At 40.0% G+C, this 27,376-nt stretch overlaps 1 protein-coding gene across 1 annotated transcript; it reads right to left on the bottom strand.

Annotated features, from left to right (window-relative positions):
* Window positions 1-1,055: 1,055 nt before the first annotated feature.
* Window positions 1,056-26,844, bottom strand: muc5.2 (mucin 5.2). The gene is made up of 48 exons (XM_059535944.1): window positions 26,749-26,844; window positions 26,578-26,652; window positions 25,883-25,915; window positions 25,514-25,778; window positions 25,118-25,229; window positions 24,512-24,599; window positions 24,334-24,413; window positions 23,980-24,193; window positions 23,579-23,704; window positions 23,362-23,479; window positions 23,133-23,271; window positions 22,833-22,940; window positions 22,605-22,674; window positions 22,381-22,515; window positions 21,937-22,104; window positions 21,726-21,820; window positions 21,501-21,630; window positions 21,139-21,385; window positions 20,986-21,026; window positions 20,784-20,887; window positions 20,479-20,630; window positions 20,151-20,289; window positions 19,953-20,063; window positions 19,637-19,816; window positions 19,302-19,541; window positions 19,062-19,218; window positions 18,746-18,877; window positions 18,265-18,578; window positions 17,413-18,112; window positions 6,726-17,357; window positions 6,464-6,621; window positions 6,192-6,366; window positions 5,868-6,103; window positions 5,487-5,670; window positions 5,160-5,337; window positions 4,655-4,839; window positions 4,497-4,566; window positions 4,261-4,385; window positions 4,142-4,173; window positions 3,751-3,898; window positions 3,296-3,385; window positions 3,031-3,071; window positions 2,723-2,842; window positions 2,382-2,480; window positions 2,156-2,275; window positions 1,975-2,014; window positions 1,752-1,869; window positions 1,056-1,506 (listed from the first exon to the last, which is right to left on the bottom strand). Exons 1-48 carry the CDS (start codon window positions 26,840-26,842, stop codon window positions 1,341-1,343), a joined length of 17,484 nt encoding a protein of 5,827 aa, XP_059391927.1. The 5' UTR covers window positions 26,843-26,844; the 3' UTR covers window positions 1,056-1,340.
* Between the last annotated feature and the right edge of the window lie 532 nt (window positions 26,845-27,376).

The raw sequence follows: 27,376 nt of genomic DNA, 5'->3' as shown, positions 1-27,376 counted from the left end.
TGTTGCGTGAAATCTCGTCTTTAGTAGTCGGTAACCCGTTAGCTTGTTGAATAACAACCGAAGCTCCCGCCAGTGTGTCAATGAAACGCTTCCTATTGCGTCATGTCGCGTCGGTACGTTTGATTGCCCAGTGTGGGCGGGTTTAGCGGGCCAGTCTTTTTCCTTTTATTTTTTTTTAACTTTTCATTGTTTGTTTATTACTCCTATTATTCTATTTTTTTATTATTAAGATTAATAATTAGGTTAAAATTCACAGCCATGTCTGTTCTTAGGTTGCATTAGTATGTGGTACATGTAACTTTTCTAAGCGCTTGCTAAGGAGCACCAATCACAATCGTGCATTTCTGCCTGATGATGCTAGAGGAAACCATTTAGAGGTCCTCCTTGGTGTCAACAGGTGAAGTCAAAATAGTGAATGATTACAAACATGTGGGCGATTATTATAATTTTCTCTGCGGAAAAGGACTGGATGGTGGATTTTCTTGCCATCTAGGTGAGTTGTGGAATGGAGGTGGAATGGAGCTCTCCATTCATTTACAAATTATTTAATCTATCATAGTCTGTATATGACACTGTTTGATGTAGGTTCCTACTGTCACGTGCCAAGTTAGGAATCGAAAATAGGATTTTTGTCGTTGATTGTCAGTCATGAGAGCAGTTATGTGATATATGTGGCAATATTATAATATTGTATTGTTGCAATATTTATTTAATTTGATTAAATGACTCTTTAGATACTCAACCATTGATTTTGTATTGTATTGTGTATATAGCAGCCTATAATGTTATATAGAAGTACATATTACTTTTTTTGGCTTGGACTGTCGTTGCTTGGACACATGATCTTGGGATATGCAGACATCTTGTGTCCCATAAAGTATCTGGAAATGCACATTTACAGTAGAGGACTACAGCTGCTTTGCTTGTAAATTTTTCCTCTTAGATGTTCTTTGTCTGGTGGACACAAAAGCCATTTCTAAGCAGAGTTGAGTATGAGACTACAACTTAATTGTCGAATGTTTTTGAAAAAAATAAATAAAATGAATGCAATGCAATTTTGTGTTGCTGGTTTACTTCTTTATTGTGTTGAACATACACTTATTTCATCACAATTATACAGAACTCTCATTATACCACAGAAAAGAAATAGTTTTGTTATAGATAATTTAAACATTTTAGACCATATTTAAAGTGAAAATCCTAGCCCTAGAATAAAATCATGTATTCCTTGCCATGCTCCTTATTTCAAATATATCTTGTCTTAAGTAATTTAGTTCACATCAGTAATAACCAAATGAAAAGCTTTAAGATCAGCATCTTTTATCAAGTTTTCAGGGCTTCTAGTCTATACACTTTTTAGGAGTGCATGTGCAGCTCTCAATGTAAATATAGTCATGAACGACCTGTCTGTCATCGGCACACTTCAGCGTCACCTGACGATGGCTGATTTTCTCCTCTTGGCAACAAGAACAGATGTGCTTCATGCTGTTCTCTTCCATTGAATACCTGAAGATGAACAGGCTTGTTAGCATGTTTTGTAAAGCAAAATAGCACTGTATTATTAGAATGATGAGCTATCCGATATGTGATGAGTGATGCTGTGATGATTTTTGAATGTTTACATTTTGAATGTTAATGCATTGTGATAATAAGAGTCAACTATTAAAAATAAATGAAATTGTCTGTAACCATAACCGCTATTCATATGAAAGTTTTCATATAAAAATTTTCATATGTGCAAGTGCTCTTACATTGATTGGGTACCACAGTGACCACTGCAGGATGTCACTTCTATGGGTTGGATGGACTTGCAGTCATTTACATCCACATTGGTTGTGTTCTTCAAAACAATGCACGTCTTGGGCTCACCTAAGATATTTGAGAATTGTACATATGATGCATTGTTTTATGTATTATATATATGCTTGTTATTGGTCAATCATTTCGGGCGACAATAATTAAATAGTTTCTTACAGATCTTGCAACATCCAGCTGCATCATATCTCTCAGTTCCCTATATATAAACAGTCACACATTTCAACATCAGTAAATAGAAACCAAACTATACAGCAGTCAAGTTGTTGAAGCTTATTATAAATAAATGATTGATGATGTAAAGTCTGTGAATAAAGTATACCATATATATTTGACTTACAGGCTCACAGTCATCCGGATTGAAATAAGGGCATTTTGGTGTGATTTTCTCTGTCACAAACAAGCCATTAATTTTACTGCAGGTGATATTCTCACAACTGTAACTTTTCACTTCTCCATCCTAAAAGAAAAAGGGAAATATGCTACATGAGGACTGAACAACAGAAAAGGTTTGTTGACTTAAAATTGACGGATGGAGAAAAATTTGTAAATGTTTTAAAATATACCTGGAGAATATGTGTGGTGTTGCCCGGTGCAGTATAAATGCAGCTGGTTTGCTTGCATGTTCCACAGCACTCTCCTACTTGTTCTACGCTCTCAAAGCCCTTGGAGAACCAAAAGAATATACTAGATTTTAGTAAATTAATTTAAAGGGGTCATATCACATTGGATCAAATTTTACTTAATCTTTAGAGAAACTCGTTGTAGGATCCTATGAAAACAGAACTCAAAACATCCTTCCAGTCCAAAAGGGCTTTACTAGAAGTTCAGATAAGTTTAGAGTATATAATAGAAATCTATCCTGATGTTAAATATTATAATGATAAGCATACATTGTAATCGTTACCTCAGCACAAGGTGTACAGACTTTATTAACACATGCAACAGAATGTAGTTGGGTCTGTGGGTCTTTATCCATTTGGCAGTAACATTCCAAACAAGGCTCTGTAGGGATTTTAACTCCAGGCTAAAAAGAAAGTGAATCCACCATTATACAAAAGTTTATGGATTTAGATAAATATTACACATTCTTCTGGATTCCCTTTTTTAACAGTGAAAAACATATAATGTAATGTGATATAAATATGATATTTATGACATTTCCTGTTTGTTAATGTTACCAGTTAGCATGAGCATATGAACCCAGCAGCTCACCTGGTATTCAGTATTATTGTGCACACATACATCTTTGGGCACTGAATGGAAAAAAATAAAACAAATAAATACAGTCAGAAATTGAGCTAATGTAATTAATTAGCAACTATTGTATAGGTATATCACATTTGATTCAGTATAAACTCCAAATGTTGCAAAAGCTTTATAAAATGCTCATTAATTTTTTTATAGAAAAAAAATTGTGAACAATACTTGTAATTTGAAGTTTAATAGTAGTTTTCTGGGTATGAAATTTGCGACTTACCACATGGTGGACAGCATCTGTCCTCAGGTATCTTTGCTGCTAACTCATATCCCACATCACACTTCATAGAACACTGGCTGGTATCACACACTGAATGGGCAGAGGAATTATTATGTAGACAATATTATGCATTATGTAATTATTCAGAAACATTTTTATTGTTGTATTTATTATTTTACTGTGGTTCCAATTTGATGTGGTTAAACATTCAGATAAAAAGTTTCCTACAGATATTCAACTAGATTTTTCCCCCATCCAAAATTGGATGATGAAATTCTAAGTTTGGAGGTTGTATTTGTATTCTGAGGGATGAAAATGAACCTTTAATTGATAAATCATGCACAGTTAGATCAGAAATTTGTACTAGGACAGTAAATGAGGTCAGTTTTGTTATCATGTTTATTTCATTTTTAGTCTGTTTAGCTCTCTGATTGTCATTGTACTTGATTACTCACCGCAGGTTGGACAGCAGTTTTCAATTATGCTTTTGTATTCATGGCCACAAGGCTCTATGGTTGGACAATTCATAGGTTCTTGAACAACACCAAAGCTCTCAGTGGAGCATTTGTATGTTGTACAGTTCACGATCCATTTATCTCCTGGCTATAGCAGAGGAAGTAAGTTAAATATATGGGTATAATATGGGGTAGAATGTGTTCAAATGCAGTTTTTCCTTTCACTGAATGAGTACATTATCTGTGTACAACAATTATTTTGCAGTACTGTAATGGTTAAGCTCTGGTTTTTACACATGTGTAAGGGGGTATGGGTAGGACTACAGTTAAGTTCACATTCCTGGAAAATTTCATGTGAATGGTTTTGCTGCTATTGCTAAAAGACACATACCTGTCTTGGTAACCCATCTGGGCCAATGCAGTCTATATGTGGGGAATGGAAAAGATAACATTTTGGCTTCAAGAAACATTATTTATAACAAATAGAGTAAATTAAATAATATCGCTTACCGCAAGTAGCTGTGCACTGGTCTGTTGTTGAACTAACTAGATATGTGTTTTCAGGACAGTAACAACCTTCCATGAATGTTTGATGGTCGGTTTTGCTTTGGTCTTCCACAAACATCTCATTGTATCTGGTTGTGAGTCAAGCAGATGTGACATTAAAGTTATTAATGCAGTGAAATTTGGACAATACAGTATTAAATTTCCACTTATGAAAATTAATTGATGTAGAGAGTGGTTACCTTGTACTGCAGGTTCTTTCAACTTTAGGCCCACATGCCTTGAAGACTTTGTGATCAGCACATTTGTATGCTATTGACCAAAGAAAATCAAGCGATTTAGGATACAGTCAGAAAAAGATGCATCACTGTGTTAAGGTAGGTTCAATCTGTATTCTTACTGCATAGCCCGTTAAGATCAGCTGAGTCTCTCCAGTCCACACATATAGACTGCTGGCCACATTGCTGTGCATAGGCCTCCACACTGGCACAGGCCATGGAGTCATTTTTCTTGTAGCACACATCATATTTACATGCCTCATAGTATCTTTGATAGGGAACGGTGTCATGACAGCTCTTGAACAAACTGCAAAATTTAGGGAGAAAACGTAAACTTAAGCATATCATCGTTCAACAAAAAAGGTAATTGTCATAAAAACTATCTCTGAAATCTCTTTTTAATTACTTATAGGTAAAGTGTATCAATTTGAATTGCAGTTTATTTGAACAGTCCAAGTGGACTGAACAGAGTAACACTGGTTCCAATGGTGTTATGGGTGCAACTATCTAAATGCAGAATAGTGGCAGATAGAGGAGGTGTTTAAATATTGTTGCAATTCTATTTGGTGCTGTAAGTGGAGGAGAAATCCCAAATTTACTGTGTGACAGTTTTGGGCTTAGCCTTACTCGCTCTTGATGACCTCACAGATTTGTGCTGTGCAGGTAGGAAGAGGTTCGCTTGGATGTGGTGGAGGGTTTTCACATTCTGGGGAGTCCACCCACAATGCTGCCATTTGCTCACATGATTGGTCAGTTGTTCCATCGGGACGTCTGCAGTCATTTGTGGCATCATTGTCACAAACACCTAAAAATATTGACAAAATTTCAAAATTTGAATTGACAATGACTTACAATAAAGTTGTAAATCTGGGAAAGTTGTTGCATTGTTTCACAGTAGAAATTCTCTTTATCATTGTTATAGTCATTGCAGCGAGGGCACCACACTGTACTCACCGCACTGTCCCTCTGTATTACCATGGAAGTAGGAGAATGGGAGATTGATCTCAAAGCCTTGATGACTGACTAAAATCTCAGCTTTGATTTCATTAATGATCAAAATCACTGCCATGCCAGAGGTAGTGATGCTGAAATCTTCATTCAAGAAAGTTGGGACTTTAACAGCATCATTGACGTAAACCTGTAGACAACAAGGGTTTTTGAGATGTACTAACCCTTAAATTACATTTTTGCAGTGTTTTAGTGTATAAACTGTATGCTAAGCTAGCAGTATTAAGTGATATTAGCATTGAAAATGTTTTAAGTTCTGGATATTACAGTGTGTCAAGAATATGTGAATATTTGTGATCAAATTTGTCTGAAATAGTCCTGACTTACCTGTATCTCTTTACTGTTACTTGCTAGCTTGATTTCATAGGATTTGTACTTAACAGTCACATACTCTGGACAAGCAAAATTATTTGTAACATCGCAATAATAATTTTTAACATAGACGCTGATATTGTGTCTTGGAATGATTTCTCGGACCAACACATAGTCGCAATTTCCTTGGAAAGTATAATATTTTCCATCAAACGTATTGTAATGAGGGTCACCCCAGCCACTGCATCGACCTGTTTTTCAGAAAACAAGATAAACTAAGATAAATTAGAATACAAGGATAGTTACTTATCAATTTCCTGCCACATGGTTTAAACTCACATAGACACTCGTACTTAGCGCAGCAGCCATTGTTATAATAAACCTTCTCAGGCTTAAGTCCGTTGACACATGTAGGTATGACAGAATCTGCTGGATCACACTGTACAGGGCTTGTGGTAACATTCCCATTTATGCAGGTTTTAGTGGTACATTCCTCATTCCATGTCTCTCCATTCTGTTAAAGATTCAAATAAGATTGCAGTTCAGTTCTCACTTAGAATTATATATTTTTTTGGAAAATATAAATTGTACATGACAAGTGCCTTTTTAACCTTTCTGTTGACATTGGTACAGTCATTTGGAACAGTTGAAACTGGAACCGTAGTAGTCTGAGGACATGGTTTCTGTGTTATTTCACTAACACAATTTGAGTTGCAGTAAGCGAAGTAGCACCAGCCTGCTTTATCAGTTTTGTTGTAAATGATTGACTCTATAGTTAGAATAATAGAACATGCATCATTAATGTCAATTGTTCATGCTTTTGTCAAATTTTCAAATAAAAAAACTAAGTTAAAAATTGCATGTAGTACGTACCAGGTGGGAAAGTTTGATTTGCAAATGTACAGTGACATATTGTTGTGATGACAATTTGAGGTGATGTACCATGTGTTATTTCAGGTGTTGATTCTGTATATACAGTGAAATCGGTTGATGGCATTTCTGTCACTTTAGGTGTTACTGTCAAAACTGTTGATTTAACAATGGTTGTAGTAATTGCTGATAGTGTCAGAGGTGTTTCTGTTCCTGTGGGAGGTAGTGTTTCTATAGATGATGTTGTAGCAGTAAGAGCAGTAGTAGAAACTTCTGGTGATATTGGTGTTGGTGTACCAGCAGTAGTAGTAAATATGGGTGGTGTTTTGGTTCCTGTTGGAGGTGGTGTTTCTGTAGATGGAGTAGGAGCAGTAACAGCAGTAGTAGAAACTCCTGGTGATGTAGGTGTTGGTGGAGCAGCAGTTGTTGTTGCTGTTGATGGAGTTTCTGTTCGTGTTGGAGGGGGTGTTTCTGTGATTGGTGTTTCAGTAGTAACAGCAGTAGTAGAAATTTCTTGTGATGTTGGTGTTGGTGTACCAGCAGTTGTAGTTGCTGTTGAAGGTGTTTCAGGTCCTGTGGGAGGTGGTGCTTTTGTAGATGGAGTAGGAGCAGTTACAGCATTAGTAGAAACTTCTGGTGATGTAGGTGTGGGTGGACCAGCAGTTGCTGTTGTCGTTGATGGTTCTGTTTGTGTCGGAGGGGGTGTTTCTGTGATTGGTGTTTCAGTAGTAACAGCAGTAGTAGAAATTTCTTTTGATGTTGGTGTTGGTGGACCAGCAGTTGTAGTTGCTGTTGAAGGTGTTTCAGTTCCTGTGGGAGGTGGTGCTTCTGTAGATGGAGTAGGAGCAGTAACAGCAGAAGTAGAAACTTCTGGTGATGTAGGTGTGGGTGGACCAGCAGTTGTTGTTGTCGTTGATGGTTCTGTTTGTGTCGGAGGGGGTGTTTCTGTGATTGGTGTTTCAGTAGTAACAGCAGTAGTAGAAATTTCTTGTGATGTTGGTCTTGGTGTACCAGCAGTTGTAGATGATGTTGAAGGTGTTTCAGTTCCTGTGGGAGGTGGTGCTTCTGTAGATGGAGTAGGAGCAGTAACAGCAGTAGTAGAAACTTCTGGTGATGTAGGTGTGGGTGGACCAGCAGTTGTTGTTGTCGTTGATGGTTCTGTTTGTGTCGGAGGGGGTGTTTCTGTGATTGGTGTTTCAGTAGTAACAGCAATAGTAGAAATTTCTTGTGATGTCGGTGTTGGTGTACCAGCAGTTGTAGAAGTTGTTAATGGTGTTTCGGTTCCTGTGGGAGGTGGTGCTTCTGTAGATGGAGTAGGAGCAGAAACAGCAGTAGTAGAAACTCCTGGTGATGTAGGTGTTGGTGGACCAGCAGTTGTTGTTGTTGTTGATGGTTCTGTTTGTGTTGGAGGAGGTGTTTCTGTGATTGGTGTTTTTGTAGTAACAGCAGTAGTAGACATTTCTGGTGATGTTGGTGTACCAAGAGTTGTAGAAGCTGTGGATGGTGTTTCGGTTCCTGTGGGAGGTGGTGCTTCTGTAGATGGAGTAGGAGCAGTAACAGCAGTAGTAGAAACTCCTGGTGATGTAGGTGTCGGTGGACCAGCAGTTGTTGTTGTCATTGACAGTTCTGTTTGTGTCGGAGGTGGTGTTTCTGTGATTGGTGTTTCAGTAGTAACAGCAGTAGTAGAAATTTCTTGTGATGTTGGTGTTGGTGTACCAGCAGTTGTAGTTGCTGTTGATGGTGTTTCAGTTCCTGTGGGAGGTGGTGCTTCTGTAGATGGAGTAGGAGCAGTAACAGCAGTAGTAGAAACTTCTGGTGATGTAGATGTGGGTGGACCAGCAGTTGCCGTTGTCGTTGATGGTTCTGTTTGTGTCGGAGGGGGTGTTTCTGTGATTGGTGTTTCAGTAGTAACAGCAGTAGTAGAAATTTCTTTTGATGTTGGTGTACCAGCAGTTGTAGTTGCTGTTGACGGTGTTTCAGTTCCTGTGGGAGGTGGTGCTTCTGTAGATTGAGTAGGAGCAGTAACAGCAGTAGTAGAAACTTCTGGTGATGTAGGTGTGGGTGGACCAGCAGTTGTTGTTGTCGTTGATGGTTCTGTTTGTGTCGGAGGGGGTGTTTCTGTGATTGGTGTTTCAGTAGTAACAGCAGTAGTAGAAATTTCTTGTGATGTTGGTGTTGGTGTACCAGCAGTTGTAGTTGCTGTTGAAGGTGTTTCAGTTCCTGTGGGAGGTGGTGCTTCTGTAGATGGAGTAGGAGCAGTAACAGCAGTAGTAGAAACTTCTGGTGATGTAGGTGTGGGTGGACCAGCAGTTGTTGTTGTCGTTGATGGTTCTGTTTGTGTCGGAGGGGGTGTTTCTGTGATTGGTGTTTCAGTAGTAACAGCAGTAGTAGAAATTTCTTGTGATGTTGGTGTTGGTGTACCAGCAGTTGTAGTTGCTGTTGATGGTGTTTCAGTTCCTGTGGGAGGTGGTGCTTCTGTAGATAGAGTAGGAGCAGTAACAGCAGTAGTAGAAACTCCTGGTGATGTAGGTGTTGGTGGACCAGCAGTTGTTGTTGCCGTTGATGGTTCTGTTTGTGTCGGAGGAGGTGTTTCTGTGATTGGTGTTTTTGTAGTAACAGCAGTAGTAGACATTTCTTGTGATGTTGGTGTACCAAGAGTTGTAGTAGCTGTGGATGGTGTTTCGGTTCCTGTGGGAGGTGGTGCTTCTGTAGATGGAGTAGGAGCAGTAACAGCAGTAGTAGAAACTCCTGGTGATGTAGGTGTCGGTGGACTAGCAGTTGTTTTTGCCGTTGACGGTTCTGTTTGTGTCGGAGGGGGTGTTTCTGTGATTGATGTTTCAGTAGTAACAGCAGTAGTAGAAATTATTTGTGATGTTGATGTTGGTGTACCAGCAGTTGTAGTTGCTGTTGATGGTGTTTCAGTTCCTGTGGGAGGTGGTGCTTCTGTAGATGGAGTAGGAGCAGAAACAGCAGTAGTAGAAACTTCTGGTGATGTAGGTGTTGGTGGACCAGCAGTTGTTGTTGTCGTTGATGGTTCTGTTTGTGTCGGAGGGGGTGTTTCTGTGATTGGTGTTTCAGTAGTAACAGCAGTAGTAGAAATTTCTTGTGATGTTGGTGTTGGTGTACCAGCAGTTTTAGTTGCTGTTGATGGTGTTTCAGTTCCTGTGGGAGGTGGTGCTTCTGTAGATGGAGTAGGAGCAGAAACAGCAGTAGTAGAAACTCCTGGTGATGTAGGTGTTGGTGGACCAGCAGTTGTTGTTGTCGTTGATGGTTCTGTTTGTGTCGGAGGGGGTGTTTCTGTGATTGGTGTTTTTTTAGTAACAGCAGTAGTAGAAATTTCTGGTGATGTTGGTTTACCACGAGTTGTAGTAGCTGTGGATGGTGTTTCGGTTCCTGTGGGAGGTGGTGCTTCTGTAGATGGAGTAGGAGCAGTAACAGCAGTAGTAGAAACTTCTGGTGATGTAGGTGTGGGTGGACCAGCAGTTGTTGTTGTCGTTGATGGTTCTGTTTGTGTCGGAGGGGGTGTTTCTGTGATTGGTGTTTCAGTAGTAACAGCAGTAGTAGAAATTTCTTGTGATGTTGGTGTTGGTGTACCAGCAGTTGTAGTTGCTGTTGAAGGTGTTTCAGTTCCTGTGGGAGGTGGTGCTTCTGTAGATAGAGTAGGAGCAGTAACAGCAGTAGTAGAAACTCCTGGTGATGTAGGTGTTGGTGGACCAGCAGTTGTTGTTGCCGTTGATGGTTCTGTTTGTGTCGGAGGAGGTGTTTCTGTGATTGGTGTTTTTGTAGTAACAGCAGTAGTAGACATTTCTTGTGATGTTGGTGTACCAAGAGTTGTAGTAGCTGTGGATGGTGTTTCGGTTCCTGTGGGAGGTGGTGCTTCTGTAGATGGAGTAGGAGCAGTAACAGCAGTAGTAGAAACTCCTGGTGATGTAGGTGTCGGTGGACCAGCAGTTGTTGCTGTTGTTGCCGTTGATGGTTCTGTTTGTGTCGGAGGGGGTGTTTCTGTGATTGGTGTTTCAGTAGTAACAGCAGTAGTAGAAATTTCTTGTGATGTTGATGTTGGTGTACCAGCAGTTGTAGTTGCTGTTGATGGTGTTTCAGTTCCTGTGGGAGGTGGTGCTTCTGTAGATGGAGTTGGAGCAGTAACAGCAGTAGTAGAAACTCCTGGTGATGTAGGTGTTGGTGGACCAGCAGTTGTTGTTGTCGTTGATGGTTCTGTTTGTGTCGGAGGTGGTGTTTCTGTGATTGGTGTTTTTGTAGTAATAGCAGTAGTAGAAATTTCTTGTGATGTTGGTGTTGGTGTACCAGCAGTTGTAGTTGCTGTTGATGGTGTTTCAGTTCCTGTGGGAGGTGGTGCTTCTGTAGATGGAGTAGGAGCAGAAACAGCAGTAGTAGAAACTCCTGGTGATGTAGGTGTTGGTGGACCAGCAGTTGTTGTTGTCGTTGATGGTTCTGTTTGTGTCGGAGGGGGTGTTTCTATGATTGGTGTTTTTGTAGTAACAGCAGTAGTAGAAATTTCTGGTGATGTTGGTTTACCACGAGTTGTAGTAGCTGTGGATGGTGTTTCGGTCCCTGTGGGAGGTGGTGCTTCTGTAGATGGAGTAGGAGCAGTAACAGCAGTAGTAGAAACTTCTGGTGATGTAGGTGTTGGTGGACCAGCAGTTGTTGTTGTTGTTGTCGTTGACGGTTCTGTTTGTGTCGGAGGGGGTGTTTCTGTGATTGGTGTTTCAGTAGTAACAGCAGTAGTAGAAATTTCTTGTGATGTTGGTGTTGGTGTACCAGCAGTTGTAGTTGCTGTTGAAGGTGTTTCAGTTCCTGTGGGAGGTGGTGCTTCTGTAGATAGAGTAGGAGCAGTAACAGCAGTAGTAGAAACTCCTGGTGATGTAGGTGTTGGTGGACCAGCAGTTGTTGTTGCCGTTGATGGTTCTGTTTGTGTCGGAGGAGGTGTTTCTGTGATTGGTGTTTTTGTAGTAACAGCAGTAGTAGACATTTCTTGTGATGTTGGTGTACCAAGAGTTGTAGTAGCTGTGGATGTTGTTTCGGTTCCTGTGGGAGGTGGTGCTTCTGTAGATGGAGTAGGAGCAGTAACAGCAGTAGTAGAAACTCCTGGTGATGTAGGTGTCGGTGGACCAGCAGTTGTTGCTGTTGTTGCCGTTGATGGTTCTGTTTGTGTCGGAGGGGGTGTTTCTGTGATTGGTGTTTCAGTAGTAACAGCAGTAGTAGAAATTTCTTGTGATGTTGATGTTGGTGTACCAGCAGTTGTAGTTGCTGTTGATGGTGTTTCAGTTCCTGTGGGAGGTGGTGCTTCTGTAGATGGAGTTGGAGCAGTAACAGCAGTAGTAGAAACTCCTGGTGATGTAGGTGTTGGTGGACCAGCAGTTGTTGTTGTCGTTGATGGTTCTGTTTGTGTCGGAGGTGGTGTTTCTGTGATTGGTGTTTTTGTAGTAATAGCAGTAGTAGAAATTTCTTGTGATGTTGGTGTTGGTGTACCAGCAGTTGTAGTTGCTGTTGATGGTGTTTCAGTTCCTGTGGGAGGTGGTGCTTCTGTAGATGGAGTAGGAGCAGAAACAGCAGTAGTAGAAACTCCTGGTGATGTAGGTGTTGGTGGACCAGCAGTTGTTGTTGTCGTTGATGGTTCTGTTTGTGTCGGAGGGGGTGTTTCTATGATTGGTGTTTTTGTAGTAACAGCAGTAGTAGAAATTTCTGGTGATGTTGGTTTACCACGAGTTGTAGTAGCTGTGGATGGTGTTTCGGTCCCTGTGGGAGGTGGTGCTTCTGTAGATGGAGTAGGAGCAGTAACAGCAGTAGTAGAAACTTCTGGTGATGTAGGTGTTGGTGGACCTGCAGTTGTTGTTGTTGTTGTCGTTGACGGTTCTGTTTGTGTCGGAGGGGGTGTTTCTGTGATTGGTGTTTCAGTAGTAACAGCAGTAGTAGAAATTTCTTGTGATGTTGGTGTTGGTGTACCAGCAGTTGTAGTTGCTGTTGATGGTGTTTCAGTTCCTGTGGGAGGTGGGGCTTCTGTAGATGGAGTCGGAGCAGTAACAGCAGTAGTAGAAACTCCTGGTGATGTAGGTGTTGGTGGACCAGCAGGTGTTGTTGTCGTTGATGGTTCTGTTTGTGTCGGAGGAGGTGTTTCTGTGATTGGTGTTTTTGTAGTAACAGCAGTAGTAGACGTTTCTGGTGATGTTGGTGTACCAAGAGTTGTAGTAGCTGTGGATGGTGTTTCAGTTCCTGTGGGAGGTGGTGCTTCTGTAGATGGAGTAGGAGCAGTAACAGCAGTAGTAGAAACTCCTGGTGATGTAGGTGTCGGTGGACCAGCAGTTGTTGTTGCCGTTGACGGTTCTGTTTGTGTCGGAGGGGGTGTTTCTGTGATTGGTGTTTCAGTAGTAACAGCAGTAGTAGAAATTTCTTGTGATGTTGATGTTGGTGTACCAGCAGTTGTAGTTGCTGTTGATGGTGTTTCAGTTCCTGTGGGAGGTGGTGCTTCTGTAGATGGAGTAGGAGCAGTAACAGCAGTAGTAGAAACTCCTGGTGATGTAGGTGTTGGTGGACCAGCAGTTGTTGTTGTCGTTGATGGTTCTGTTTGTGTCGGAGGTGGTGTTTCTGTGATTGGTGTTTCAGTAGTAATAGCAGTAGTAGAAATTTCTTGTGATGTTGGTGTTGGTGTACCAGCAGTTGTAGTTGCAGTTGATGGTGTTTCAGTTCCTGTGGGAGGTGGTGCTTCTGTAGATGGAGTAGGAGCAGAAACAGCAGTAGTAGAAACTCCTGGTGATGTAGGTGTCGGTGGACCAGCAGTTGTTGTTGTCGTTGATGGCTCTGTTTGTGTCGGAGGGGGTGTTTCTGTGATTGGTGTTTTTGTAGTAACAGCAGTAGTAGAAATTTCTGGTGATGTTGGTTTACCACGAGTTGTAGTAGCTGTGGATGGTGTTTCGGTTCCTGTGGGAGGTGGTGCTTCTGTAGATGGAGTAGGAGCAGTAACAGCAGTAGTAGAAACTTCTGGTGATGTAGGTGTCGGTGGACCTGCAGTTGTTGTTGTCGTTGATGGTTCTGTTTGTGTCGGAGGGGGTGTTTCTGTGATTGGTGTTTCAGTAGTAACAGCAGTAGTAGAAATTTCTTGTGATGTTGGTGTTAGTGTACCAGCAGTTGTAGTTGCTGTTGATGGTGTTTCAGTTCCTGTGGGAGGTGGTGCTTCTGTAGATGGAGTCGGAGCAGTAACAGCAGTAGTAGAAACTCCTGGTGATGTAGGTGTTGGTGGACCAGCAGATGTTGTTGTCGTTGACGGTTCTGTTTGTGTCGGAGGTGGTGTTTCTGTGATTGGTGTTTTTGTAGTAACAGCAGTAGTAGAAATTTCTTGTGATGTTGGTGTACCAGCAGTTGTAGTTGCTGTTGATGGTGTTTCAGTTCCTGTGGGAGGTGGTGCTTCTGTAGATGGAGTCGGAGCAGTAAAAGCAGTAGTAGAAACTCCTGGTGATGTAGGTGTTGGTGGACCAGCAGGTGTTGTTGTCGTTGATGGTTCTGTTTGTGTCGGAGGAGGTGTTTCTGTGATTGGTGTTTTTGTAGTAACAGCAGTAGTAGAAATTTCTGGTGATGTTGGTGTACCAAGAGTTGTAGTAGCTGTGGATGGTGTTTCGGTTCCTGTGGGAGGTGGTGCTTCTGTAGATGGAGTAGGAGCAGTAACAGCAGTAGTAGAAACTCCTGGTGATGTAGGTGTCGGTGGACCAGCAGTTGTTCTTGTCGTTGACGGTTCTGTTTGTGTCGGAGGGGGTGTTTCTGTGATTGGTGTTTCAGTAGTAACAGCAGTAGTAGAAATTTCTTGTGATGTTGGTGTTGGTGTACCAGCAGTTGTAGAAGTTGTTAATGGTGTTTCGGTTCCTGTGGGAGGTGGTGCTTCTGTAGATGGAGGAGGAGAAGTAACAGCAGTAGTAGAAACTCCTGGTGATGTAGGTGTTGGTGGACGAGCAGTTGTTGTTGTCGTTGATGGTTCTGTTTGTGTCGGAGGTGGTGTTTCTGTGATTGGTGTTTCAGTAGTAACAGCAGTAGTAGAAATTTCTTGTGATGTTGGTGTTGGTGTACCAGCAGTTGTAGTTGCTGTTGATGGTGTTTCAGTTCCTGTGGGAGGTGGTGCTTCTGTAGATGGAGTAGGAGCAGTAACAGCAGTAGTAGAAACTCCTGGTGATGTAGGTGTTGGTGGACGAGCAGTTGTTGTTGTCGTTGATGGTTCTGTTTGTGTCGGAGGTGGTGTTTCTGTGATTGGTGTTTCAGTAGTAACAGCAGTAGTAGAAATTTCTTGTGATGTTGGTGTTGGTGTACCAGCAGTTGTAGTTGCTGTTGATGGTGTTTCAGTTCCTGTGGGAGGTGGTGCTTCTGTAGATGGAGTAGGAGCAGAAACAGCAGTAGTAGAAACTCCTGGTGATGTAGGTGTTGGTGGACCAGCAGTTGTTGTTGTCGTTGATGGTTCTGTTTGTGTCGGAGGGGGTGTTTCTGTGATTGGTGTTTTTGTAGTAACAGCAGTAGTAGAAATATCTGGTGATGTTGGTTTACCAAGAGTTGTAGTAGCTGTGGATGGTGTTTCGGTTCCTGTGGGAGGTGGTATTTCTGTAGATGGAGTAGGAGCAGTAACAGCAGTAGTAGAAAATCCTAGTGATGTAGGTGTTGGTGGACCAGCAGTTGTTGTTGTCGTTGATGGTTCTGTTTGTGTTGGAGCGGGTGTTTCTGTGATTGGTGTTTCAGTAGTAACAGCAGTAGTAGAAATTTCTTGTGATGTTGGTGTTGGTGTACCAGAAGTTGTAGTAGCTGTTGATGGTGGTTCAGTTCCTGTGGGAGGTGGTGTTTCTGTAGATGGAGTAGGAGCAGTAACAGCAGTAGTAGAAATTTCTGGTGAAGTTGGTTTACCAAGAGTTGTAGTAGCTGTGAATGGTGTTTCGGTTGCTGTGAAAGGTGGTGTTTCTGTAGATGGAGTAGGAGCAGTAACAGCAGTAGTAGAAACTCCTTGTGATGTTGGTTTTGGTGAACCAGCAGTTGTAGTGGCTGTGGATGGTGTTTCGGTTCCTGTGGGAGGTGGTGTTTCTGTAGATGGAGTAGGAGCAGTAACAGCAGTTGTAGAAACTCCTGGTGATGTAGGTGTTGGTAGACCAACAGTTGTAGTTCCCGTTGATGGTGATTCCGTTCTTTTCGGAGGTGGAGTTTCAGTCAGTGGTGTTTTAGTAGTAACAGCAGTAGTAGAAAATATTTGTGATGTCGGTGTTGGTGTACCAGCAGTTGTAGCAACTGTGGATGGTGTTTTGGTTCCTTTGGGAGGTTGTGTCTCTGTCGATGGTGTTGGAGCAGTAACAGCAGTAGTAGAAGCTCCTGGTGATGTAGGTGTTGTTCGACCAGAGGTTGTTGTTGATGGCGTTTCTGTTCGTGTTGGAGTTGGTGTTTCTGTGAGTGTTGTTCTAGCAGTAACAGCAGTAGTAGAAATTTCTGGTGATGTTGGTTTTGGTGTACCAGCAGTTGTGGTAGCTGTGAATGGTGTTTCTGTTCCTTTGGGAGGTTTTGTTTCTGTAGAAGGAGTAGAAGCAGTAACAGCAGTAGTAGAAACTCCTGGTGATGTAGGTGTCCGTGGACCAACAGTTGTAGTTGCTGTTGATGGCGATTCTGTTCTTTTCGGAGGTGGCGTTTCGGTCAGTGGTGTTTTAGTAGTAACAGCAGTAGTAGAAATTATTTGTGATGTTGGTGTTGGTGTACCAGCAGTTGTGGTAGCTGTGGATGGTGTTTCTGTTGCTTTGGGGGGTTTTGTTTCTGTAGATGGTGTTGGCGAAGTAACAGCAGTAGTAGAAACTCTGGGGGATGTTGGTGTACCAGCAGTTGTAGCAGCTGTGGAGGGTGTTTTGGTTCCTGTGGGAGGTTGTGTTTCTGTAGATGGAGTAGGAGCAGTAACAGCAGTAGTAGAAACTCCTGGTGATGTAGGTGTTAGTGGACCAGCAGTTGTTGTTGCCGTTGATGACATTTCTGTTCGTGTAGGAGGTGGTGTTTCTGTGAGTGTTGTTCCAGCAGTAACAGCAGTAGTAGAAATTTCAGGTGGAGTCGGTTTTGGTGTACCATTAGTTGTAGTAGCTGTGGCTGGTGTTTCTGTTCCTTTTGGAGGTTTTGTTTCTGTAGATGGTGTTGGCATAGTAACAGTAGTAGTAGAAACTCCTGGTGATGTTGGTGTACCAGCAGTTGTAGTAACTGTGGATGGTGTTTTGGATCCTGTGGGAGGTTTTGTTTCTGTAGAAGGAGTTGGAGCAGTAACAGCAGTAGTAGAAACTCCTGGTGATGTAGGTGTCGGTGGACCAACAGTTGAAGTTGCTGTTGATGGCGATTCAGTTTTTTTCGGAGGTGGCGTTTCAGTCAATGGTGTTCCTGTAGTAACAGCAGTAGTAGAAATTATTAGTGATGTTGGTGTTGTGGTGCCAGCAGTTGTAGCAACTGTGGATGGTGTTTTGGTTCCTGTTGGAGGTTGTGTTTCTGTAGATGGTGTTGGAGCAGTAACAGCAGTAGTAGAAACTCCTGGTGATGTAGGTGTTGGTGGACCAACAGTTGTAGTTGCTGTTGATGGAGATTCTGTTCTTTTCGGAGGAGGTGTTTCGGTCAGTGGTGTTTTAGTAGTAACAGCTGTAGTAGAAATTATTTGTGTTGTCTGTGTTGGTGTGCCAGCAGTTGTAGCAACTGTGGATGGTGTTTTGGATCCTGTTGGAGGTTGTGTTTCTGTAGATGGTGTTGGAGCAGTAACAGCAGTAGTAGAAACTCCTGGTGATGTAGGTGTTGGTCGACCAGCGGTTGTTGTTGCTGTTGATGGCGTTTCTGTTCGTGTCTGAGGTGGTGTTTCTGTGAGTGTTGTTCCAGCAGTAACAGCAGTAGTAGAAATTCCTGTTGATGTTGGTTTTGGTGTGCCAGCAGTTGTGGTAGCTGTGGATGGTGTTTCTGTTGCTTTGGGGGGTTTTGTTTCTGTAGATGGTGTTGGCGATGTAACAGCAGAAGTAGAAACTCTGGGTGATGTTGGTGTACCAGCAGTTGTAGCAGTTGTGGAGGGTGTTTTGGTTCTTGTTGGAGGTTGTGTTTCTGTAGATGGAGTAGGAGCAGTAACAGCAGTAATAGAAACTCCTGGTGATGTAGGTGTCGGTGGACCAGCCGTTGTTGTTGCCGTTGATGACATTTCTGTTCGTGTAGGAGGTGGTGTTTTTGTGAGTGTTGTTCCAGCAGTAACAGCAGTAGTAGAAATTTCTGGTGAAGTCGGTTTTGGTGTACCAGCAGTTGTAGTAGCTGTGGATGGTGTTTCTGTTCCTTTTGTAGGTTTTGTTTCTGTAGATGGTGTTGGCATAGTAACAGTAGTAGTAGAAAATCCTGGTGATGTTGGTGTACCAGCAGTTCTAGTAGCTGTGGAGGGTGTTTTGGATCCTGTGGGAGGTGTCTTTTCTGTAGAAGGAGTAGGAGCAGTAACAGCAGTAGTAGAAACTCCTGGTGAAGTTTCACCAGCAGGTGTAGATGCTGTTGATTGCATTTCTGGTGTCTTTAGCGTTACTGTAGTTGGCGTCGAGGTGGAAGACTTTGTAACTGTTATTATAATTGTTGTTTTAGTGGTTTGTGGTGGAGATGTGAAAGTGAATGGCGTGGTTATTGTCACGCATGGGTAAATATTTCTTATTATCATGCCGTTAAAATCACACACAGCTGTAAAACATGTGCCATTCCCATCTGTTGTATCATACACCACTTGTCCAGTAGTGTATACTTTCCCATCATAGGTACACAGAGAAAGACATTCTGCCTCCATAACACATTTCCTTGTGTCCTCCCTCAGAAAAGGCCTTTCTAAGGGGCACCGAGGAAAACAACCTAAGATAATAATAAATGGAGGGAATAAACAAAAATACATTTCAATTGACTCAGTGTTTCTTGAATCTAAAGAAACATTATTTATATATTAACAATTCACTCATCATAATGTTCTCTGTTGTTTGGACTACATTTACCCTGTAAATGATTAAAAGATTATTTCATACCTTCTAAAAGAGGAATTTGATTAGAACAATTTCCCGACGGGTTACTGCAAGTTTTCATGCAAGCGGATCCACAGGTTCTATAGTGCCATTCACATTCATCTGGAGGGCTGTTGTAGTAATCACAGAATAAAGCTGCAAGAACAATTACTTCAGTCAGCAGTATGACAATGTTTATAAGAGGTCAAATAATAGAGGATAATGACAAAATACACTTTTTCTGCTTAAATCTGTATTCTGAGTTCCACATTTCATATAGATCTGCATATGGAGAATTCTGACTGCATTGAACACAATTTATAACAATACTTGGACTTACGACATATGCTTGGGCTCCGCCATGCCACACAAGCTCCTTTTTTACGACATTCAGCAGCATAAGCTGCCACTGCAGTACAGAAACAATCACAGTCACCCCCACTGTCACATGCACAGGTATCTCTTACGCAGGCATCATAGTACGGACCAGATTCCACCTAGAGACAAGAAATCATTTAAATATAAATTTCACAAGACCAAGAATTTTCAGAATGCACAAGGATTATAATTTTTTACTTACACGTGAATGGCAGTCTGTAAAGACAGGGCTTGTGATGATGCTGCATTGTTTGATAGCCCAGGCACTCCGATGTGGATTTTTTTCACATGGATTCATCAAGTTGCTCACTTCTGGACAGCTGGGATTTACCTTCCAGCTGTTTCCAAATGCCACTGCATCAGTGACCTCTTCTCCATCATGCTTCACAAAGTCATTGTTTGCATTACCGTCAAAGTTTCCACACAGTCCACACACCTTGCCCTGCCACAGAGATCATGTGGGTATTAAGGTAAGTGGATGAACACAAAGGTGTAGAGGATGGTTTTGTGATTTGTGCATTTAGAGGTAATGTTTACCTTAAATTTAGGATGGAGTTGGAGCATCAGACTCGTTTTATTGTCCCAGATTAAGTTCAAAAGACCTTTGACCTCTATGACATTGTATATTCCAGCAGTATGGATTTGATACAGGTAATCAGTGCCATTGCTTTCAACAACTTTGATCCCATTCTCCTCCGATAAAATCATCTTGTATCTCTGCAGGATTTAAATAGTCAGAGACATGCAATTATCTTTAAGCAAACAATGTCTGCATAAATATATTATCATATTCCAGATTTTAACATAATTTGAAGTATGCTCAAGCTGATTTCGCACTTTGAAATAAACTCACCCCAAAGGAAAGACTAATGGATTTGGAGCAAATGGTGCCACTGGTGCCACAGGGGATGTTCTCTGTGACCAGGCGTAGAGAATATGGACTCTGTTCATTATTGCAATTAGCCTAAAGGGGTTGCACATGAATTGTGTGTCAGACCAGATTTTATTTATTTTTTACTAGGTAAGAAGCCAAATTCAAAGAAAAACATACATGGGCTAAGATGTGTTCACAGTCTCCAGGGAAAGAATATTTCTTGCCATCGAAAGTCATGAAATGACCTTCACCATAGATGGTACAGGTGCCGTAACACTCATTATCTGTACATGTCCACATACCATTTGTGCATGTGCTGAAATATAGACAACAATTCACAGATTAACCCTTTAATGTTGTATGTTTCTCAGTGAGACTGCAGAGTAGGAATCTTGCAATGTTTTTAAAATTACTTATTTTTTTGGGGATGGAGAAAAAGTTATATGTTGCATATGTTGTGATGGTAGCTGTAATTAATTTTTTACTTCTATCAGTGCTAGCTCACCAGGTGTTACAGTCCTCTTGAACTTGCTCTCCAGGTGAATAACTGAGTCCGTTGTGGACACAGGTGCAGTTTGTCCTCTCCACACACCCACCTTTTCCATCAGCCAGAAGGTCATCTGGACACATACACCCTGATACACACCCAGTACTCACCTACAGACAAAACAAACCAAGAAGGACCAGCATTGGTAAGCCTAGCTATGCTTTTACAAAATCCTTTTGTGGCAACAAAAACAATTACTACTGGAAAACTGGAAACTGCTAATTGCTAAGTAATGTTTTTGTCTTTTCCTCATCCAAACTCACACAGTTGCTTAGGTCTTGGTTCTGACAGGTCCTCTGACACTCTGTCCCTTTTGTTCCAGGTTCATAATTTGAGCATTTGAAGTAGACCATTGGAGCCACACAGTCTAAAAACAGTCCAAAGTATGAAAAGTGGGAATCTTTAACACTGATGACTCAAGTTTGAATTTTACAAGCGCTATTTCAGAATTAAATTCCAACTTACCTTCCTTACTGGAGCAGTGCAATTTTCCAAGCGTACAGGTGCTATAATATGACAAAACAGTGCAAATCAGGAGTTATTGATGGTTGTCAAGACAAGAGTTATCAATTGGTAGTCAAACAACAAAGCATTGTTTATAGGATGAAGAATTCATACCATGCAACACCGTCTATGTTGGATGTTGCCGATGGTTCTATGACCTGGTTGCCTTTGTAACAAGGACACTGGTGGGCAGGCACACAACTGCCAACTTCATTAAGGTAGGTTCCCTCAGAACAGACGCAGCCGTCTACTGGTGTGAAGGACCCTGGGCAGGTGTTGTTTGGTTCATTGAGAGAGCGGCAGGTGCTTCCACAGCTGGACACACCGTAGGAGTGCTTCATGTTTTCTGAACAGTCAGATACTGTGCACGGATAAATACATTTTTATTATGACTCATTGTTTCATTATTTTCAAATTCTGCGGAATGTGATTCAAATGCATGAATTCTGTTGAACTCTACAAGTAAGTATTCTCACCACAGGGTTCAGAATCCATCCATCCCTGGAGAATGATTCCTCTGGCAGCACAGGCGTGGGCATAGTTGGACACAGCCGCACACATACACTTCCTAATATCTGCACATTTGCAGGTGTCATAGACACACCACTGCAGAGGATGAAACCCATATGCAATTATATGTAATTCATAGATATATATTGTTAATTTCAAAATAGACAAGTGTTCAGTGCATAAATACACACTTGGTAGAAAATCTCAGGACATATTTCTGAATGACATGCGGAAAAGACTCCGCTGCTGTTTGTAAGACGGGAACACCAGTCTTTAGCAGGTTTTTCTGAATGGAAAGAGTAAAGAGAGTTCTGTAATGTTTGCAAGTTGAATACTCGCATATATTAATGACTTTTATATATTTATTTATGAATTTCTTTAAATGTTTGTAATATTGTGTACCTGTGTCCACACTCAAGCTACAGGGGTTGTCAAATGTGTTTTCAATATCTGGACAACCATATGGGTTTTTCTTCCAAAAGTTGACAAACGTTATTGGTGTACCCTCTATGATACCAGACTCTGTTTTGAAATCATCTGATTGGACATCATTATAGTTTCCACATAGACCTGAATGAAGAAAGGTGTAGAATTAAAAATACAATGCCTTTAATTAATTCACTATACACTAATGCATTTTTGAAGGGTCATACATTTACATTTTAAATCATTATACTGTAACAGTTTAATAAATCTTACATTTTTACTCTTTCTTCCTTCCCTAGCAATATATATATATATATATATATATATATATATATATATATATATAAATGTGTGTGTATGTGTTTGTGTGTGTGTGTGTGTGGGTTTTATATTTATTATTTATTTATTGACAAAACTCACCACTCATCTTTCCTTTCTCTTCAGGTCTGGCTACAATATACAACTGCATGACTGGAGCCAACTGGATCTCCAGACGAAGACTCTTCATATCAGCAATGATGAAAGAGGAAGTGGGCTGGAAGATGCTCACAGGACCTGGGACAATTAAATAGGTGGGTAAAACAGAACATCTAGTCATCGGTGCCAATTGTTATGGTAATATACTTAATAGGGTGTCAACCCACCTGTGGTGGCAGGAAGCTTATATGGACTGTTTCCATCCAGTGTCACAACACCATTGGAGGCAAAACTAATCTGTTAAAACAAAAAATGTTTTGTAATTGCATCTTGGAGGATTTTGTAAGAAAAATAGTGCTGAAGAATGCTTTATGTATTCTGCACTATGCTGAAAGCAAGTGTATCATTCTGATCATAGACAATAGAAAAATAAAAAATATGAACTCTGTCCTTACAGTGGTCCCCGAAATTACAAGGGTAACTGAATTTAGACATGTGTCTGTTCGGGCAGGATCACACTTGGCCAGCTTTCCCACAACAGCAATATCACTGTCATTAGAGTGCTGGAATGAAAGAAATGATTGTAAGAACCTCAAAGTTATATAGTGTGTATTACATACAGGAGAATTTTATAATGTCAGAAGTTTTTATATATGAAGTTGTTATATAAACCATATGAATAAATGTGTTAGTGGAGGCTTTAATTTATCTAGCCCTGACAGAAAACATCTACATCATCTGCTGTACTAACAGACCTTAGTGAGGATGTAGTCACAGTTGCCACTGAAGGTGAAGGTCTTTCCATCATAAGTGGTGACGTGAGACCCTCCCACAACAGAGCAGATTCCGGGACATTCCAGGTTTGTACAAGTCCAGTGTCCAGCGGCGCACACACTGACACAGTACAGAAGCAGTGTTAGAATGGGGAAATATGTAAGTGGTATTAAAAGTGAATTTAAAATATTTAAATTATAAAATTGTTACCATTTTTTGCAAGCTTGTGTGTAAGACTCTCCTGATTGATATAGTGAACCGTTATGATCACAAGGGCACTCCTTCACAGGAACACAGCCACTCTGACCAATGTCATCTTCCACGGTGCCTTTACAAAAAGAAGCATGATACCATTTATTAAGAGGAAAAAGTGGCTTTAAAATTACACATATGCAAGTGTTTGACTCTTGATATGGTGTGAAATTACCTTCAGGGCAAAAACAGCCATCCACACAGTGTTCTTTACACAGTAGACTTGCGGTCAGATCTGAGCAGGTGTTCTTGCACGGACTCCCACACTCCATGTATTGCAAGTTCAGAGGACACTTCTTTGCTACTCCACAGAATAACACAATTAGTATATCAAACACATCCGACTATATCACAACTTATATACAGTAATATTGAAAACTTGTTTCAGATCCTTGAAAATGAATGAATTATTATTCATAATTCACTCGCTTATTGTTATTTATATATTTACTTGAATCATACCCATAGAGTCTGCAAGTTCTAATATTAAGTTCTAGTGAGCTGTAGGTGTTGTGGTGGTATTATCATATTATTCCTACTGATTTTTTAAAATTGTTTTCCAGAAATGAAACTCACGACAGAGCTGTTCTGTCCTCCATGTTCCTGGTTTTCCTCCAGCATGAGTGCACTGTCGTGAAATCTCTGTTAGCGTGTGGCAGAGACAGTCGTAATTTCCGTAACACTGACACAGGTCGTCTACACAAGCTTTTTCAAATGAACTCATGTCCATCACATTTTGACAGTTGGCAAACCCTGGACTGCTGAGATACTGCTGGCAAACGCTTATGTGCTATATAAAAAAATTAAATAAGAATTGAATTGGCAAATGAGTGAATCAGTTGAATAAAACGAAAACAGTCAATTTAATTCAGTGAAATTGGCAACTTTTTTAATTGTAAAATATATTGCTCCGAAAACTTTGTCACATACCTGGTCGCACTGATCCCCAGGAGGAAGTGTAACATCCTCGCAGGATTCAGTTGGTGTGGAAACCTTCCAGGTGTCTAGGCCTGAGAGGGATTTATTTATTTGTATATTTTGTCTGGCATTCAAAAGAAGATCTAAAGCAAAAGTTTATGACGTCATTTAATTGAAACATCAGGTTTACCGCTTTTAGGGATATCGTCATTCTTGTTGCCGTTGTAGTTTCCACAGAGTCCACAGGTCTGACCTTGGTACTTCTCTGCAAGTTCAATCTAGGAAGCACCATATAACAAGATACTGTTTATACAATTTATTTTTTCAAAAGTGAGTCTGTCCAAATGTTTATTTATGGGTAAAATATATGAGCATGCAAACACACTTAAAATCAACACTGAGCTGTCAGAAACATCTGCAAAACCTGTTGGTTCACTATGTCTTATTTAGACAATTCATATTTGCTTTGTGATTAGTAGAACTGATATCCTGTTTGATGTTTAGTTTTCCTAGTCTTAGTTATTGTGTGCAAACAAATATGATTGCTTAAAGGGTGTGTCTGATTTCATTATAGGGTTATGGATTAATCATGACACATACTAAACAAGAACCTGTGCTGGAATTCTCCTGCACTTTATCTGGTTTGCTTTGTTTTGGTTTTTTACTGCTATCATCAGATTTAATCAAATCATTTTTACGGTTTTCTTTTGAACTCTTATTTGGCTTGTAGTATCACATAGTCATTACAAGTATTACAATAACCACAGTTAAACATGACGATTTGAATAAATCATACCAATATAGAGTTGTCTTCTTCCCAGAAGACAGTCATTCCATATCTGGAGACTTTAATACTTGTCGGGGTTCCTTCAATTTTAATTCCATTCTGACTGATTGGAATCGACACCCTGTAAAAGAGAGTGTTACGAATTTCAACCAAACATGTTTGCATTTTTAAAATACAGTCACATAATTGAGTAACGCTCATCATTAAGATTCTAGGTAAAATTTTTATAATTGTAGAATAATTTTAGGTACTATTTTCACCATATTTAATTTTAGAAGCACTAATATTCTGTTGTTTCTAAATTAATTTTAATTTTAATTTTAATTTTAATTTATCTTAATTTAAAGTTTAAAGAAGATTGACGCTAGAATAAATCAGGTAAAAATGAAATAAAAATCAACTTACACTTTATTATCCATGGTGATGTCGCCATTAGTGATTTTGATGATCGTTCCCTGCAGTTTTATTGTGACTGTGCTAAAAGTGATTGAACCATTCACAGTCTCTCTTTGCATTTGGATGTTAAAATCAGATGTGGCAGTGTCACACATCACTGTCAGAACATAGTTGCACGTGTCTGGCACTTGAAAGAATTGACCATCAAAGGTCTTGAAGTGGAAATTTCCCCATGTGCTGCAGATCGTGGACTGATGATCAGGATTCGGTTCAACTAAACCAAGAGAGACAGTTTTTAAATCTCTAATCTGTGATAAGTACTTTCAGTGAGCAAAACTACACAATTTAGTTCTCCGAATTGTAAGAACTGCTTAATACCTTTTGTTACCATCACAGTCGTCATTGGGAACACTAAATATAACAGACAAAAAGAAAAACAGTTTTCATTTTTAATGAAACACATTTGTTTGCAAAAAATGAAAAAAAAAGAAAACTATCCTAATAAAAATGTTATAAGGAAGATGGATATAGTGTGACAATGTTACAAAAGTCATATTTACCCACTCAAAAAATAGTGCACCTCAAAATGTCTTATAAATCTAATATTTACAAATATTTCTGAACTTTTTATGTCCTAAATGATGTTTTGCAATTATAATGCGCATACTATTTAAACTTTTACTCTATTCATTATTAGAAACTTGGACTGAAAGAATGTTACATATATTAAAGACTGAAATGATGAGTTCATTCAATTTTATATTCCATTATTAGTGTTACAATTGTCAAATGTCAAATCTTGTAAGTTGATTAATATAAATGTTTTATCATATTAAAGTTTCTGATATAAAATGTAAAATTTTTGTTACATTTTAATCAACAATTTGAAGTTTTAACTCTACTGTTATCAGTCTATATATTTTTTGATGGATGACAAATTTAAACTGAAATACTTTGATTTAATATATTTGAAATTACTTATACAAAAGGTTTAGGTTTACTTCTTCTGACTGATCTGATGGTTCTTGGTCAGTACATAATCATATAATCCATTACTACAATTAGATATTCACCTGTTGTTGTTGTTGGCGGCCAGGTTGTAAAGTCCGTTGGATCCTTCATAAAATCCCCATAATCCTCCATGAAGCCTTTAAGATAGAAAGAGGTTTTTAAATGATATTTTGAAAGACATTTCAATGATTTGAATTTTTTTAAACTTATTTAACTTATTTTATTCTGCTTACCTGCTTGTACCAACTGCAGACTCATCAGCAGGACGACCCATCTCCGCATCCACACCTGGGACATCCTCACAGTCCCCATGGAGACAACATCCATCCTTGAGAGCTAATGTGAGCTATCTTTCAGCATTTGTCCTTTTATAACTGCCATTAGTTTGCTTTGGAGGAATGAGGTTTGTGATCAGAGGGTGGACCCATTGCTTGAATTTGGCCTTGGGCTTGATAGATACTTGATACAAACCAGAGGGTGGACCCATTGCTTGAATTTGGCCTTGGGCTTGGTAGTTTGATACAAACCAATATTTAATGTCTTCGCTGGTGATATTAAATAAACTGTATTTAAATGATGAGAACGATGTACAGTCACACAATGATTCATTTTTCTCTTGTTTAAATTACAGGGATGTACAAGGATGTGGTTCTTGACTCATTCACAACGTGAAAGATATTTTATTTAGCAATATCATTTTTGTAATTGTCAAATTTTCTTTGAAAATGTTTTAGCACTACTGGACATTACTATTTTTGTCAAAACTAGCAAAGCAAATTCAGTCTTTCTCAATTAAAATGTCAATTAATCATGTTTAATGAGAGCAGGATTAAAATCTGTAACTACAGTTACTTATAACAT

Source organism: Carassius carassius, chromosome 43 (assembly GCF_963082965.1).
Source record: "Carassius carassius chromosome 43, fCarCar2.1, whole genome shotgun sequence".
Taxonomy (NCBI): domain Eukaryota; kingdom Metazoa; phylum Chordata; class Actinopteri; order Cypriniformes; family Cyprinidae; genus Carassius; species Carassius carassius.
This window is presented reverse-complemented; position numbering and strand designations above follow the sequence as displayed.